Source organism: Rattus norvegicus, chromosome 4 (assembly GCF_021556685.1).
Source record: "Rattus norvegicus strain SHRSP/BbbUtx chromosome 4, alternate assembly SHRSP_T2T, whole genome shotgun sequence".
NCBI lineage: Eukaryota > Metazoa > Chordata > Mammalia > Rodentia > Muridae > Rattus > Rattus norvegicus.
Window position 1 is genome coordinate 67,802,506 of NC_141537.1, and position 17,710 is coordinate 67,820,215.

Below are 17,710 nucleotides of genomic sequence, written 5' to 3' on the forward strand. Positions count from 1 at the left end.
TTCAACCCAACACAAATACAAAAATCACCCTAAAAAATAGGAGTCTAACTCATTGCATTTGAATGTTGTTGATAAAATGTTTCACTTTCCCCTTCCATCTTGTCTCTTATCACAGTTTCTAACTATATTTCATTTTATCTACCTGCCTACCTGCCTTGGCTTTTTTTTTTTTTTTTTAAGATTTATTTATTTCATGTATATGAGAACACTGTAGCTGTCCTCAGACACACCAGAAGAGGGCATCAGACCTCATTACAGATGGCTGTGAGCCACCATGTGGTTGCTGGGAATTGAACTCAGGACCTCTGGAAAAGCAGTCATTGCTCTTAACCACTGAGCCATCTCTCCAGCTCCTGCCTTGGCTTTTCAAGACAGGCTTTCTTTGTGTAGCTCTCCTTGGCTATCTTAGAACTCACTCTGTAGACCAGGCTGGCCTCAAACTCACAGAGATCTTACTGCCTCTGCCTCCCCAGTGCACTGCCTGGCTCATTATTTTATTAAGCGTTCTGCCATACACTGCTCCCCCTGCTTTTGACACAGGGGTCTGGAACTCACTATGTGGACTGGGCTGGCTTTGAACTCACAGAGATCCAACTACCTCTGCCAAGTGCTGGGATTGAAGGCATGTGCTACCACGCCTGCCTGACCTAGATATACTCTTTTTAAGCTTTTGACATTTATTTAGTGGGAGGATAGGGGACGTGCATGAGCCAGGGTGCCCCTGGGAAGGTCTGAGGATAGCTTGTAGAGGTCAGTTTCCTTCTTCCACCATGTGGGTCCCAGGGATCGAACTTGCACCATGAGGGAAAGCAGATAAAAGCGCATACCTTGGGGTTGGGGATTTAGCTCAGTGGTAGAGAGCTTGCCTAGGAAGCGCAAGGCCCTGGGTTCGGTCCCCAGCTCCGAAAAAAAAAAAAAGCGCATACCTTTACCCTCTTTCCCTTTTAGTGAAAGAAGAGCCAACTCCGTATCTGCCATGATGGAGCCAAGCAGTACAAGAACTCACTCGCGTCACACTGCACAAAGGTTTTGCATTTTGTTTTGCACACTTACGATTATGTCCTAGCCCTGGCAGGATGGCTCAGCTGGTAAGGTTGCTGGTTAGACTGAGGCCGTGAATTCCATCCCCAGATCCCACATGACAGAAGGAGGGAACTAACTCTTTAAAGTTTCCCTCTGATGATCTTCACACTCACATGTATGTACACACACACACACACACACACACACACACACACACACACACACGTGCGCGCGCGCACGCACACAATGTAATTTAAGTAATAAAATTATATCTTAACATCTTTGTAGTCTGATTGTTCCAGAAAAAAGTCTGTATTAAAGAGCTCAGAAATGGGGGCTGGTGAGATGGCTCAGTGGTTAAGAGCACTGACTGCTCTTCCAGAGGTCCTGAGTTCAAATCCCAGCAACCACATGGTGGCTCACAACCATCTGTAATAGGATCTGATGCCCTCTTCTGGTGCATCTGAAGACAGCAACAGTGTACTGTACTCAGGTACATAAAATAAATAATGCTTTAAAAAAAAAAAGTGCTCAGAAATTTTCTTTTTTCTTTCTTTTTTCTCCCTTCCTTCCTTCCTTCCTTCCTTCCTTCCTTCCTTCCTTCCTTCCTTTCATTCATTTGTTACAGGATCTCAAAATGTAGTCCAGGTTAGTCTCAATATGTAGCCGAGGCTGGCTGGTGACCAGTGATAGGATATCATGCACCCTTATGGTTGTGGGTGAAGTTTCTCGATGTTTTATTAGGAAATGTCATCTACAGAACTAGACATACTTGATGTTTAAATTACATTTACTTACTTCTGTGGGGGAAATGGAAGTCAGGTTCTCAGGTTTGGTGACAGGCACCTTAGAGTCAGTGGCCCTAAATTTAAATTTAAATACCTCCTATTCTCTACTGATAGCTCTTTCCGGTCTCTGGCACTAGTGTCACTAGGATAAATGTTTCCTGATCTTTCTTCCTTATCTGACAGAACATTGAACACATAACATAGGAACCAAGAGCCTATAGTTTATTTTCATCTTTCCCAAGGTTAATCAATTTGGGCTTATAATGTCTACTCCCACAGCACTTGACAAAATCACGTCCATGCAACTACACTTTAACAGCATGTTTGGCTTGACCACGAGAAGAGTCTGGACAGTTCCATGACACAGGAGCCCACTGTGGACAGAACTCTGTTCCGCCTGGCCTCGAGGGAAAGCAGATCAATACAGGGACCGAGACATCAGGTCTGGCACCGAGCCTATTTCAAAACAGCAACTCTGCCCCACTCCTTGCTCATTTAGGTTCCTTGGAAGATTCTTTGATACAATGCGTGTGCTGCTGAGACCTTTGGAAAGCACTGTGTGCAGCACTGAGGATGGAGGGACCCTTGTAGAGCCCCCTCCCTACCACATACCTACTGCACACAGCCTCCCACAGCACCCTTGTCTCCATAGGACACATTACACTCCAGCAGGCATGGTGGCCTCCCAGTGGCACCCCTGCCCTGCAGGTAAGGTGTTTCTCATAGAGACGTTGGGTCCTTCTAATGCATCTTTCTTTGCTTTGGCAGCTCCGATGTCCCCTCACTTCAAACTAGGAAGAACCTCATTGTCATTTCTTTGTCCTTTACTCTTGGCTTCGTTTGTTTCTTTCAAAGTCATTTTGATTCGAAGACATTTCTCGCTCTGCCTTTTCCTCCTATCCCTCACCCCTTTAAAGCTATGAATCAAAGAAAAAGACATTTTCACAAAAGGACAGATGCTCAGCTTATCCAGATTCTACTCCTTCTTACTAAGTCACCGCTGTGGGTCAGCCTAGAAGCGTCAAGTTCGTGTAAGTCCAAACTCTGACTGAATCCTGGTGACCAGACATGGTTAGAGCAGGTTAAGGTGTTCAGCCAGTACAACAGCCTTGGAGACATCCCTCTCCCCAGGTCTCCTGAGTCCTCATTTCCACCCTGTGTGCTGGCTATATATCTGGAACTGATACACAGAAAGCTAATTCACAGCTCTGGGCATCTTTCAGAATGAGAAAGAGGGACATATGACTGAACTGGGTCTCCCAAGTGAAAAAGCCTCCCAAGGGGCTTGCTTCTTCCCCCTCAAAGGGAAATGGTACTCACCTCATTCCCATACTGGATATATTCATTAAATTCATTCTTCCAATACCAAATCCACTTGGTGGCGAAGACAGCACTAAGTGGCTTTTCCTCATATGAGGGAGTGGAGAGGCGTCGGATGGGGTAGGAGTCACAGGTCATTTTCTGGAAATTGATCTGATGGTTTTCTATCAAAATGCTTCGAGAGAAAGGTAGAAAGTTTACTTCAGTGACCTCTATTTCCAGCATTCTGGTTACCCCTACCATGAGCATAGAATTTAAATTTTAGGGCTGCAACGGGTCTTTAAATGTTCTGTCTCCATTTCTCTGACTCTTTGCATTCTAAGTGGTATTGAGGATTGAGCCTAAATTTCCTTTGCGCAGCTCCCGGTCTAACACATAATAAACAAAACCCTGAAATACAGACAGGTAACTTGTCTGTACAACATATGCGTGGTGGTTTGAATATGCTTGGCCCAGGTAGTGGCACTATTAGGAGCTGTAGCCTTTTTGGAGGAAGTGTGTCAGTCTGGGGGTAGCTTTAAGACCTTCCTCCTAGCGGCCTTCAGATGAAGATGTAGAACTCTCAGCTCCTCCTGCACCATGCCTGCCTGGATGCTGCCATGCTCTTGCCTTGATGATAATAAACTGAACCTCTGAACCTGAGTTGCCTTGGTCATGTGTCTGTCCATAGCAGTAACACCCTAACTAAGACAACAGGTAATGGTTTCCCCAAAAAAGACAATCCTGCTGGGTGTGGTGGTGCATTTTAATCCCAGGACTCAGGAAATAGAGGCAGAGGAGTCTCTAAGTTGGAAGCCAGCCTGGTCTACACAGTGAGGCCTTAATGATGAATGAATGAATGAATGAATGAATGAATGAATAAATAAATAAATATATAAATAAATAAATGCAAAAGAGAGATTCCTTTTTTTCCCTCATTAAAAAAAAAGGTTCCCAGTGGCTGGAGAAAGGCTCAGCGTGGCTGGTTAAGAACATTGGCTGCTCTTACAGAGGACTTGGGCTCAATTTCCTGAACTCACATGGTAACTCACAACCATTTGCAACTTCAAGAAATCCACACATGCAAATGGCCAAAATCACTCATACACATTAAAGAAATTTAAAAAATCTTGGGGCTGGGGATTTAGCTTAGTGGTAGAGCGCTTACCTAGGAAGCGCAAGGCCCTGGGTTCGGTCCCCAGCTCCGAAAAAAAGAACCAAAAAAAAAAAAAAAACTTTACATAAAGGGAAAATGTAAAGTAATTCCCCCCTCCCCATAGAAAGAATAAAACTGTTCATAAAACAAATTGGCTTAGTGTTTAGAAACTCATTTTTTCAACTAAAACAAAAGAAAAAGATTTATTGTAATTCAAATAGTCTAAATAACATAGGAACTATAAGAGGAGTGACAAGGTCAAATATCATAGCAATAGTAAAACACTATCAAAAAAAAAAAAGAAAAAAAAGGGGGCTGGAGAGATGGCTCAGCGGTTAAGAGCATCCAACTGCTCTTCCAGAGGTCCTGAGTTCAATTCCCAGCAACCACATGGTGGCTCACAACCATCTGTAAAGAGATCCGATGCCGTCTTCTGGTGTATCTGAAGACAGCTACAGTGTACTTATATATAATAAATGAATAAATCTTTAAAAAAAAAAAAAGGACCGGGCTTGGTGGCAAATGCTTTTTATCTCAGCACCCAGGAGGCAGAGACAGGGAGATTTGAGTTCAAGGCCAGCCTGGTCTACAGAGCAGTCAGGGCTACACAGAGAAACCCCACTTTAGAAAACAAAGCGAAAAACCCACCATTTACCTTTTTTGCTTTCCTACTTCCATGTGTACAAGATAGCTTTCTTTGTTTTAAAGATTTACTTACTTATTTTTTTTTTTTTTTAAAGATTTATTTAATATGTATGCAGTGTTCTACCTGCATGTATGTCTGCAGGCCAGAAGAGGGCACCAGATCCCATTACAGATGGTTGTGAGCCACCATGTACCTGCTGGGAATTGAACTCAGGACCTTTGGAAGAGCAGACAGTGCTCTTAACCTCTGAGCCATCTCTCCAGCCCTTATTTATTTATGTATATGAGTACACTGTAGCTGTCTTCAGACACCAGAAGAGGACATTGGATCCCCATGACAGATGGTTGTAAGCTACTATGTGGTTGCTGGGATTTGAACTCAGGACCTAAGAGCAGTCAGTGCTCTTAACCACTGAGCCATCTCTTCAGCCCCACAAGATAGCTTTCTTTACAGTTCTTTACATAACTTTACAACAGACTTCATTTCTTTTTTTTTTTTTTCTTTTTTTTTCTTTTTTTCGGAGCTGGGGACCGAACCTAGGGCCTTGCACTTGCTAGGCAAGCGCTCTACCACTGAGCTAAATCCCCAACCCCCAGACTTCATTTCTATTTGTGGGTTGTATGAGTTCTTTAGGTGTGATGTGAGGGGCTATGTCTATTGTGTGTCTATGGTGTGTGTGTGTGTGTGTGTGTGTGTGTGTGTATGATGTGTTGTGTATATGACATGTAATGTGTGTGCAATTGATAGGATGTGTATGATACATCAGTAAAGTAAGTATGGTGTGTGTATAAGATGTGCATGTATGTATGTGTATTTATGTATATGATGTGTGTTTTTATGTGCATGTATGTATGTGCATGATGCGTGTGTGCATACAAGCACATGCATGTAGGTCGAAGAACTACTACATGTAGAGGTCAATTCTCGCCTTCCCCAGTGTATTCTGAGAGTTGAACTTAGTTCACCCTGATTACACAGCTGTGATTTTATCTGCTGAGCCCTCGTCAACATACACAGACCCTCAATATGCTTCAAGAGAGCTGATGCTCTGATGCTGAGTGAAAGCTTGAGAGCTGCTGTTCTGTTTGTTTGTTTTTAAGATTTATTTATTTTATACAAGTACACTGTAGCTGTCTTCAGACACCAGAAGAGGGCATCAGATCCCACTACAGATGGTTGTGAGCCACCGTGCTGTTGCTGGGAATTGAACTCAGAACCTCTGGAAGAGCAGTCCTTAACCACTTTTAACCACTGAGCCATCTCTCCAGCACAACAAATTCCACTTTTTTTTTTCCCCAAAAAACCTCAGAAACTTTTTAATGGTCTCTGAATAAAGTTAGCGCTGCAGGCTCATTGTTTAAGAGCCAAAGCCTCAGTTTCCCCACCTATATGGTGGGTGAAGAGCTAGTGACAGGCTTCACAAAGCCTGCAGTGTGTTGCTAGGACCTGAAGGAACTTCACCAGTTACCACGCTCCAAACTCCTCCTCAAAAATTAAACACCAGTAATTTCAAGATTGAGAGCTGGATTTATGAAGAAGGAAATGTTGGAGGGAGAGGGGGAGAGCACCAGGCAAAAAGAATCATATCTACATACGAGAACCGCTAATGCCGCCCCCTAGTGGCAGAATGCGGCAACACAGAACATCTATCTAAATTCACTTTCTTGCACACCAAAAGTAAATGTGGTCATGTGACTACCACCCTCGCCAACCCTGGCAGCAAACGCAGAAATCCAAGGCACCTTCTTAGAGGCCTCTAGAACACAGAGATGGCACATGCAAAATTGTAGGTACATATTCAAATGTCTGTACTAGACCACAGACTTACTCAAACTGTGTGTGGGGGTGTGTGTGCATGTGCACATGTGTGCAGGAAGGTTAGAGGTCAAACTTTAGTCCATCATGGGTTTTGTTTTGTTTTTTTTTTTTGAGACAGGGTCTCTCTCTTGCTGACCTGGAACTCACCATGCAGGTGAGGCTGAGAATCACCTGTCTCAAGTGTCCCAGAAGTGAGACACACAGAACACAACACACAATTAGAAGGCAGAGGACAGTTTGCTAGAGCTGTTCTCTCTTTTCGCCTTCCTGGAGCAGGGCCTTTCTTCTTTCTCTTGTTATGTGGTATACCCTGGGCTGAATGGCCACCAGCTTCTAGTGTGTGGGCCACCTCATCTGGTTTCTTTATGACTTCCAGGGAGCAAAGCCAGGTTGTCAGGCTTTGGGGACAAGCGCTTTCGTGCGCTAAGCCATCTCCCTGGCCTCCTTTACTGTTTTTAATAGTGGTGCGCTATTAGGAGTATGAGCTGACCTCTGTACTGTGCTTTTCCACAAGACACGGCTATGGATCAAACACTCATCATTGTTATGTCACTCGAGTGACTAAATCTTCCCAGAGTCTCTAGCACCAAGCAGCTTGGTGTACCACAGGCCGAGCTTGAAACTGCCCCCTGTTCAGCTTGCAGATCCCGCTAGTTAGAGGGCAGCCACCAACTTACAGTTCAACGTGGGGATCACAATAGGCCTGTTCGATAGACTCCATGTCCTGGAAGTCCCTCCAAGTGGTATATACGAACATCTGCCACCGGTAGGGCAGATGGAAGTGACTCCTGTCGCAGTGGCCTAGAGCGATAAGAAGGGTTTTACGGTCAAGTGCTGGGGTTCCTAAGCAATTCTTTTTTTTTTTTTTTTCCAGAGCTGGGGACCGAACCCAGGGCCTTGCGGTTGCTAGGCAAGCACGCTACCACTGAGCTAAATCCCCAACCCCCCTAAGCAATTCAAGATCACTGTTCAACTCCACTACTGATTTTTCGGTCAAGACCACGCTATCCCACCCGTCACTTTGGTCCCTGTTTGGATTGTGTGTCATTTACTCTGGTTCCCACGGAAACCCATTAGAAAATAAAATCTGGGTTGGAGAGATGGCTTAGCTGGCTGCTCTTCCAGATGGCCTGGGATCGAGTCCCAGCACCCACATGGCCTCTTACAACCATCTGTGACACCAGTTCCAGAGGACCCGCACCCTTTTCTGGCCGAGACTAGGAGCTCTCTAGGATAGACAGCCCTTGTCTTCCTTTGAAGTCTTAGCCTAACAGTCATCTCTTCTAGAATGAATCCCACTAACTGCTCTCACTCCATTCCAATCTGACTGGAATCGTGAATTCCTTAGGCTGGTACCTGATACCCAATTTGGATTAGGTGCCATGCATTTGCTTTTGTTTTTGTTTTAATTGGATAATTTTTTAATTTATATTTCAGATGCCAATTGCCCCACACTTGTGCTTATGCAAGCCATCTTGATTAAACACAGTGGGTCATTAAAAAAAAAAAAAACAAAAAACGAACACACTTGTTGGAGGGCTTGTTGGAAAAGGGGATGGTTCAGGGAGTGAGGGACAGGAATGAGAGGGGGTAATAGGTGTGTTTATGAAAATAAAAACTGCACTACACACACACACACACACAAAATATTGTAAAAGATTAAAAAAAAAAAAAAAGACTGAAGAGACAGCAAGAGGAAAGGAGTAAAAGGGGAGGGACTAGAAAAATAGCTGAGCCACGATGGAAATGTCTTCTCCAAACATTAAACAGATCACCCTATGATCCAATTCCCTAGATCACTCAAAAGCGACAGCATGCTCTCCAGTGAGTACTGATGTGCACCACGCGCACAGCAGCAGCTTCCACGGCGGCTAAAGACATCTTACAGGGATGCGGCTTACTTACTCTGTTGACAGCCCTTGTACAGATGGTCCTGACAGATTTCCTTCGGGCCATGATTATCCATCCTAAATAAAGGATTTAGGATGTAGCGTAGGAGATCTGCAAAACAAACAATGTATATCAGAAATGGGGAATCCGGCCTCACTGAGGAAGATGTCATAAGGGGGTCCACACTCATGGGCATCCCTGGATTCAGGATGCTCCTGAGAGCCTGCACAGCCCCTCTGTAGAATGAATTGTGGACACCAGGGTACCGGAGGCTAAGAAATGACAGCAATTCTCAGGTAGGTGATTCAATGCCATGGTGTTGCGTTTGTCTTTCCCTGTGCACTCAAGCCTTGCGAGTCCCCTAGGCCACTTACACTCATCGGGGTCTGATGTCATCCTTGAAGACTCGATGGCTGGGCTCACAGAGGTATGGGTGGAGTTCTTGCCAGGGCTCCCAGAGGCTGCAGCTCTGTGGCTTGAGGAAGACAGAGGCGACTGAGGCAGCCTGTTGCTCTGTACAGGGGTAGTAGTCTCCCCAGGCACAGCTAGGACCTGGCTTCTCGGACTCTGAACTCCAGAATAGACTGCTTCTTTTCCTCCAGCAATTGCTGGTTTTATGGCAAAACCACTGGTACTACTTTTAGAGACATTAGGAGTTTCATCCATAATTTGACTAGAGCCATTTGGGGCATTATGGGTGGATGCACTTGCCCACACTGGGTTTCCTCCATATTTATTCTGCAGGAATGCCTTGTCTTGGCCACTGTCAGTGATTCTGCCTGTGGTCTGCAGATCCTGGGGCTTAGCCACATTCTTCCAAGTGTCGTTAAGTAATAGCAAATTTTCCAGATCATTGGCTGTGAACTTTTTGCCTGGAATTCCTGAGACCGATGCTTTTTCCATGGTCACCCCATCAATATAACTATTTAAAAATGGGACCCGATCGATGTCTGGAGCCTCCTTCTTGCCCTTGACCTCCATGCCCATTTTCATGGCCACAGCTTCATTTCTTTGTGCCACCTTGGCAGCGGAGGCTCGACTTGATGATGAATCAGAACGATTCCTAGAAAATATGTCATCTAGATTCCCATCCTCTGAAAACTCCTGGCTTGCTCTCATTTGACTGGGTCCTTGAACACCAGCAGCCTTAGATGAGACTGGGGAGAGCTGCGCACGGTCATGCGTCCCCAAGTACTTGAACTTCTGGGTGACATCCACAGACACATCCTCCAGGGAATCTTTACAGCTGGTGACATCTGGGCTAGGCGGACCAGATCCCAGAGGTGAGACAACAGGTGAGAGAAATTCTAGACTGTTGTGAAGGAAGCGGTCTCTGCTTTTGCTTCTGTCTCTGTGTGCGCCGCCTCTGCGGTGTGGATGGGCAGCTGGAAAGAGAAACCCAAAGAGAAAATTGAAGCTCAGGTCAGTTCCTACCTCTATGTTCTCTCTGTTTGTCCAGCCTTGTAAGTGAGTTCTATCATAGGAGATTTCTAACTGGTGGCTGCAAACCGTAGGCTGAACCTGCAACCTGGCAGAGTCCACGGCAACAGCAATACGTGGCTAAGACAAGGGAGGACCCCAAAGCTCTTCTAGCCGATCCTAGAACTTAGTGAGAACTCCATTCCCCAAGACCCCAGGTGGGGTGTCTCCTGACTCTAGTCCTGAGTTAGTGTTCATTACGACAGTGAATGACAGCTGAAGTGCAGCAAAGGAGAGAAGTGGCAGAGATGTCACTCAGTGTGATCTGGGTTCCTGAACAGGCATTTCTGACACTGAAACCAGCCGGTAAAAGACTGCTGAGATCAAGCAAAGACTTCACCTAAGCCACGAGCTTCCCAGGCTTCTTCCTCTAGCTCCCTCAGTGCCTCCTGAGGTTTGGTTGTTGCTGTGTACAGTAATGGTCTAGTTGCCTCCAGACAGTGAATCTTACAGCTTTTGTTGTGCAAAACCTAAACCCTTAATTTAAAACTACTGTGTGAATAAAGACGCTTACGACTAGGGCCTGGGCAGGAGAGAGGTGGGCGGGTCTTAGGTTCCCAGGTTTGGGGTCTGAGACTGAGAGAAGGAACCATGGGGTAGGCGGATCTCGACATGAGCACAAGGCCACGAGGGCCAGCCCGCTGGAGTAGGAGCGGCCCAGGGGGAACATGACAAGTTGTATCTCAGTGTTATTGACAGGGAAGTAGACAAAAGAGCACAGAGGTTTGATATCTGCCCAGCTCTAGTGCTTTAAGGCTTATTATAAATATAAGTTTTGTATTTGGAAACTAAATGATTTAAGGTAGAGTAGAAACCCCCAATTAATATTTACCACAACAAGTGCCCAAACTTATTATGAAGAGCCGAAATTGAAGGCAGTCGGGGCTGCTCGTGCCTATAATTACAGTGCTTGGGATGCTGAGGCAGGGGTCCAGCCTTGGCTATGCAGCAAGTTCTAGGCTAGCCTACCCTACACTATGAATATTGAAGAGGAAAAAAAGAAACCTAGAAACACTGCTGAAGCAGCGTCTTCTCTCTAGAAAAGTCCTATCTGCTAGGAAGCAGTGAAGCCGGCAGGAGTGACCTGGTGTGTGAAGTCTGTCTGTTTCGGGAAGGCATTGGAAAGGTGCGGGTGTAGGCGGGGTGGTGGGTGTAAGGCGGGGTGGTGGGTGTAGGCGGGGTGGTGTGTGTTTATGTACTGTCCTGGTAGAGGAAAGGGGTCAGCAGTAATGTAGCAGAAGCAAGCCTCCCCCGTCACGATGTCTAACTGCACAGCCTAACTGGAAGTGACAATAATATTCACATCTCTCCCACACACTGTGGGCTGCTCACAGACCTCTGAAGACACTCTGTTCAGAGCGCGGTGGCGTGAAAGACGGGCATACGTGTGCTCGGCTCGAAAACCTGGCTTTCGGTGGAATCTTCACAGCACTGTCTGGCCTTCTAAGTGTGATTTAAAGCTGCCTGACACAACACTCGTTTGTTTCCTTACCCTAAGTAAGATTAATAAATAACAAACCCACCACCATTCATAGTTTCGCTGTGAGGAAGGAATAACGATGACAGGTTCTGGGCCAAAGTCTCCTGTTAATTACACACTGTTCTCCAAGTACAAGGAGATGTAGCTTCGTTGAAGCATCTTAGAGTCAGGGATTCTACTCCCTTCATAAATTTGGCCTCTACTCTATCCACTCTACAAAGACAAGCAGAGCCAGTGAGATGGCTCCGTGGATAAAAACCACCAAGCCTGAATGACTTGGGGTTAATCTGGGGAAAGAGAGAACTTCTGTAAGTTGTCCTCTGATCTCCACTCATATGGCTATACACACACACGAAATAAATAAATAGTACAGTTGTGGGGTTGGGGATTTAGCTCAGTGGTAGAGCGCTTGCCTAGGAAGCGCAAGGCCCTGGGTTCGGTCCCCAGCTCCGAAAAAAAAAAAAAGTACAGTTGTGTCTTATGTCAACTTGACACAAGCTAGAGTTTTCTGAGAGGCGGGAACCTCAACTGAAAAAGATGCCTCAATAAGACCCAGCCGTGGGGCATTTTCTTAATTAATGATTGATAAGGGAGGGCCCCGTCCACTGTGGGTGTTTCTACCCCTAGGCTGGTAGTTCTGGGTTCTATAAGAAAGCAGGCTGAGCTGGTCCATGGTGGCATACACCATTAAACCCAGCACTAGGAAGGTAGAGACAGGTGGATCACTGTATTTGAGGCTAGCCTGGCCTCCAGATGGAGTTTGAGGACAGCTAGGTACTCAGAGTAACCCTGTCTCAAAAAAAAAAAGATAAAAAGAAAAAAGGAAGAAAGGAAGGGAGGGAGGGAAGGAGGGAGGAAGGAAGGGTGAGTAGGCCAGTAAGCAGCACACCTCCATGGTCTCTACATCAGCTTCTGGCCTCTGAGTCCCTGCTCTGCTTGAGTTCCTGCCCTGACTTCCTTCCGTGATGAACAGCGTGATGTGTGCAAGTGTAAGGCAAATAAATAAACCCTTTCCTCCCCAAGTTGCTTTGGTCACAGTGTTTCATCACAGCAATAGTGGCCCTAACTAAGACAATAATTTAATTTAGTTTAAATTAAAAGACAAAGGTTTTCAGGTCAGTACCACGGTATGTTATATGAAAATGCTTAAGAAACAGTATCGTTTCTTATCCCTTAGGACGGCTGTTTCATCAACGCTCTGGACTGAGTGAAGTAAAGTGAATCCTGTGTCTTGGGGATGGAGGATGGGACTGGGCCGGAGGAAGGAAATCAGCAGAGCTGCTATGGAAAGCAGCATGGCAGCTCCTCGAAACACCCAACGCATCGGAATGATCTAGAAATGGGCTTCTTGTTATGCTCCTGAAAAAGCCAGAGGAAGTGTCTCAAGGCACCATTTGCGCACCCACATTCACAGTGGCGCTATTCCTGAGGTGGTTACTGTGTAGAAACAAACCACTGTCCATCAAGCAATGATTGAACAAGCAAGATGAGGTAACACCACAGTATGGGCCATTATGAAGTCTCAAAGAGAAAGGGGCTGGGGAGGTAGATCACTGCTTTAAAAAGCTTGCTGCTTTTACAAAGCCATGTTGGGTTGCCCACAACTGCTTATAACTCCATCTCCAGGGACAGCTGACACCTCTGGCCTCTGCAGTAACCTGCACTCAAATGCACACACCCACCTCAGCTCCCACACACATACGCACAACTTTTAAGATGATAAAATATTTATAGGAGGACAGTTTTGGAGAACGCATCGATGGACGCGTGTAAAAATATCACAACGCATCCATACACACAGCAGACAGATGCTTTAACCACAAAACGTGCAACGTGAGCCGGGCACTGTGGTGCATGCCTTCAATCCCAGCACTCAGGAGACAGGCAAGCATCGCCATGTGAGCTGAGGCTAGCCTGGTCTATCTAGTGAGGTCCTGTCCAGCTAGTACCACACAGTGAGATTCTGTCTTAAAACAAATAATCAAGAGTATGTGATTGGCTGGAAAGATGACTCCCAGTCACCACCCTGAGCTCATCCCTAGGACTTGTAAGACAGAAGGGGAACCGACTCCTGAAAACTGTCCTGACTTCCACACGAAATAAATAAACAGTTGTCATTAAGAACAATCCATGTGCACCAGTGTGCGAATGCACACACAGAGAACAAGACTAAACAACTGGACCAAGGCTAAAAATTTCTGAATTTCAAAAAATGTTTTTGATTCCCATTTAAAAAAAAAGCTTCAAGGACAAAAATAAAATATCAAAATAACTGTTTGGCTTCTCAGACAAAGTCTCTCTATATAGACCAGGCTGGCCTCGTTCTCCAAAGTGCTGGAATTAATGAATGCACACATGCCCCACCCCCAGGCAAACTTTTTTTTTTTTGAGACAGGGTTTCTCTCTGTAGCCCTGGATGTCCCGGAACTAGCTCTGTAGAACAGGCTGCTGTCCAACTCAGAGATCCTCCTGCCTCTGCCTCCTGAGTGCTGGGATGTTTGTTATACATAGAAGTGTGTGCTGCCACCACCGGACTATGATAAGCTCTTCTAAAGTGAGGGAATATAGCCACTCTTAAAACTGCATGCAGATCATTACTTCAATCGTATTTAGTGGTGCTATGCAGATAACGAAGTTGAGACCTTACAGGCAGATTTCTTTCCTTGCAATTTTTCTTTCTTCTTTTTGTGTGTGTTTGCTTGCATGTTTATTGAGATGAGGTTTCTCTGTGTAGCCCTGGCTGTCCTAGAGCTCACTCACTGTACAGGGAAGGCTGGCCTCGAACTCAGAGATCCGCCTGCCTCGGTCTCCTGAGTGCTAGGATGTTAAGGTGTTACTTACCATGCCCCACTTGCCAAGTCACGCAATTAAAAAGGAAAAGGGCATACCTCTCGTGCCAGGCGGGTTCCTCCTGGCGTGTTTGTTGTTGCAGATGTCCTGGATGTTCTGGACCACATCAGGACTCAGCCCGTGCTCCCTCATGATGGTCAACACCTTTCTGTCCATCAGGTTGTGAGACCTGAGACAGTTGAGGTAACTGCAGTTGCCCCGGGTGAAGTGCTCACAGATGTGGAGTCTCTCGCATGGCTGTGGCTGCCCACAGGTCTGTTTTCGGCCCTCTCCTTTGTAACTCTTGCATATCTAGAGAAGAAAGAAAGAACAATGGGGCAAGAACAGCTGGGTCCGCCCGCCTGCTAAGGAATGCACAAGCCCCGTTTCCCATAAAGAGGAGGCGTGTCTCGGGAGACAATGCATGCTCGCCCTAGTCTGATGAAATGGATTCAACAGGTGACTTATTTGGGGATAGGAGAGTCCAAAGAAGAATTGTAACCCAGTGCTCAAGAGGCTGAGGCAAAGAGGATCACGAATTCAGTACAAAAACCTTGCATTTAAAAGAAAAGAAACTGGGCTGGAGAGGTGGCTCAGTGGTTAAGAGCACTGACTGCTCTTCCAGAGGTCCTGAGTTCAAATCCCAGCAACCACATGGTGGCTCACAACCACCCGTAATGGAATCCGATGCCCTCTTCTGGTGTGTCTGAAGACAGCTACAGTGTACTCATATACAAAATAAATAAATAAATCTTTAAAAGAAAAGAAACGTAAGGGGATAAAGTTCCTGGAAGAATTCCTGACAATTCCTGGAAGAATCAAACTCAAATGGCATACACACAGGCCATCGTAAGGGAGCACCAAAGAGGAAGTCTAGTTTGGATCCCAACTTACTCTACAGTTGAAAGGACATGTGTGTCCTATCTGCAACATTGGGATTTTGCCATTTGTCTCTGAGAGCCATAGTAGGACCTTTTTGAATGCTTTGTATGTGAGGGGTGGAGGAGTAGGAAGGAGGAGGGGTGTGAACCCTTTTTTTTTTTTTTTAAAGATTTATTCTGCCTGCATGTATGGCTGAAGGCCAGAAGAGGGCACCATATCACATTATAGATGATTATGAGCCACCATGCGGTTGCTGGGAATTGAACTCAGGACCTCTTAACCTCTGAACTCTGAAGAGGTCCACCTGCCTCTGCCTCCCAGGAACTGGGGTAAAGGTGCGCACACCCCTCCCACTTTGGTTTTGCTTGTTAGCCAGAGTTAAAGGAGCACACCACTGTGCTGCTTAGCCTTGTTTTCAGGTTTTTGACACAGGGACTCGTCATGTAGCACACTCCAGACTTCAATTTATAATCCTCCTTCCCTGACCTCCCAAGTGGTGGGGGTTGCAGGCACACACCACTATGTCCAACTCAGAAAGGAAGTCCTTACCTACTATCTAAACAACCTATGGGTCATGATCCCTTTCCGGAGTGGGGGTGGAGGTGGGGATGGGGACGGTCACATATCAGGATAAGATTCATAGCAGCAGCAGAACTACCATCATGAGGTAGCAATGAAATAACTTTATGGTCGGGGGTCACCACAACATGAGAACTGCACTAAAGGGACCCAGCGTTAGGAAATTTGTGAACCGCTGCTCCAAACCAACACATCTGCACTCTAAAGACAGGGATGTTGCAATCAGGACTTACAGAGGCTGCTTTAAAGGCCAAGGCCCTAGAAGCAGCTGGGTGACCTCACAGTCCCAGTGACCTTCTAGTTTCTGTTTCCTTTTCAACAGCAGAAGGAGAATATTTGTTCTGTCTGCCTACCAAACATCTGTTGTGAGGCAGAGTGACGAAGTGTAAGACCGTATTGTAGAAAGTAAGGAGTATGAGGCAAGTGTCTCAGCCACTAGATGAAGAAAGTGATTAGTGATTAGTGATTAGCCTGACCTTGCAGGAGTCTGAAAGATGAAGATGTTTAGTTCAATAGGTTGCATAAACCAGGTCTGCCTGGACCTCTGGAATGAGTCTGGATGCAGAGACAAAGGCTGACTCCGAGAATAGTGATAAGAGTCACATCAGTAGCTTCTAAAACCAGATCCAGTGCATAAGTGCTACAGAATCTAATTCTAGACCACAGTTCTTAAAGCGTGGTAACTGGGCCATAAGCATCACCTGGACACACAGTCGTAATCCAGTGGCTGGCTTGTGGCACAGGGCCCTGGGTTCAACTCCCAGTAGCAGGTACGCCAAGCGTAATAGTACATGTCTACTACTATGAGCCCTCAAGAGGTGGAGAGAGTACGTTTGTTCAAGGCTAGCCTGGGCTACATCGGGTGATCTGTCTCTAATAAAACAAAACAAAGAGCATGTGAGGTGGTGTATACCTTTAACCCCAACTAGGGAGACAGAGGCAGGTGGATCTCTGTGGGTTCCAGCTACACAGCGGACCCCTGTCTCAAACAAACAAATAAATCACATACCCAAGAACAAGAATGTATGGTACATTGTCTATAATCCTAGCACCTAGCAGCTAAGGCAAGAGAATCAAGACTTCACTAGCTTAGGCTAGACAGTTGAGTGAGTTTCAGGACATTTTTGAGGTACAAAAAGGACAACTTAGGGGGATCAGTTCTCTCCTTCTATCATGTGGGTGCAGGGGATTGAACAAAGACCGTCAGGCTGAGAGACATCTCCCTGTCCCCAACTGTTAGGGGATGTTTTTATGCACTGTGTATTCAGTGTATTCAGATGCTAATTGCTGTGCCCAGAGATGTGGTTGCAATCAGAATGTTGGCACTGTCATCATTACCGATATCCTGTATCAATGATGTGTAAAGGTTGCTTCCCATCACCTCTGATTGGTTAATTAAAGTGCTGATCGGCCAGTCAGCTGGGCAGAAGAGAACAGGGAAGGATGAGATGAAAAAGAGGAACAGAGAGGTGGAGAGACCATGGGGATGGACCAGGAGGATTCACCATGTGGTCACGATAAGAAAGCAGACATGAGGACACTCGTGGACCAGAGCAAGCCAGGGCAAGACCAGATGGCATAGCTGGGTAGTAGTAGCCTAGTCCCCGAGTCCTCAGAACCTGCCCATCTTAGTTCGTGAAGTTTGTTAATAAAAATAGCAGGTTCCTGTGTCATTTATTCAAGAGCTAAACAGGCTAACTGGGCATAGAAACCCTCTGCAGTTATTGAAGAGAAACCCTCTGTGGTGGTTTGCATATATTTGGCCCAGGAAGTGGCACTATTAGAAGGTGTGGCCTTGTTGGAGGAAGCCTGTCACTGTGGGGGGTGGGCTTGGAGACCCC

The 17,710-nt window shown here is 46.0% G+C and overlaps 1 protein-coding gene across 7 annotated transcripts in view; it reads right to left on the bottom strand.

Moving 5' to 3' along the window:
- The window catches only part of Zc3hav1 (zinc finger CCCH-type containing, antiviral 1), a 68,439-nt gene that overhangs the window by 32,980 nt on the left and 17,749 nt on the right, over positions 1-17,710 (bottom strand). For 3 of the 7 annotated variants that reach the window (NM_001398725.1, XM_087656090.1, NM_173045.3), the window contains 5 exon segments: positions 3,132-3,306; positions 7,408-7,531; positions 8,636-8,731; positions 8,995-10,005; positions 14,468-14,720. In NM_001398725.1, coding sequence (NP_001385654.1) covers positions 3,132-3,306; positions 7,408-7,531; positions 8,636-8,731; positions 8,995-10,005; positions 14,468-14,720 — 1,659 coding nt within the window. 7 annotated transcript variants of the gene reach the window in all.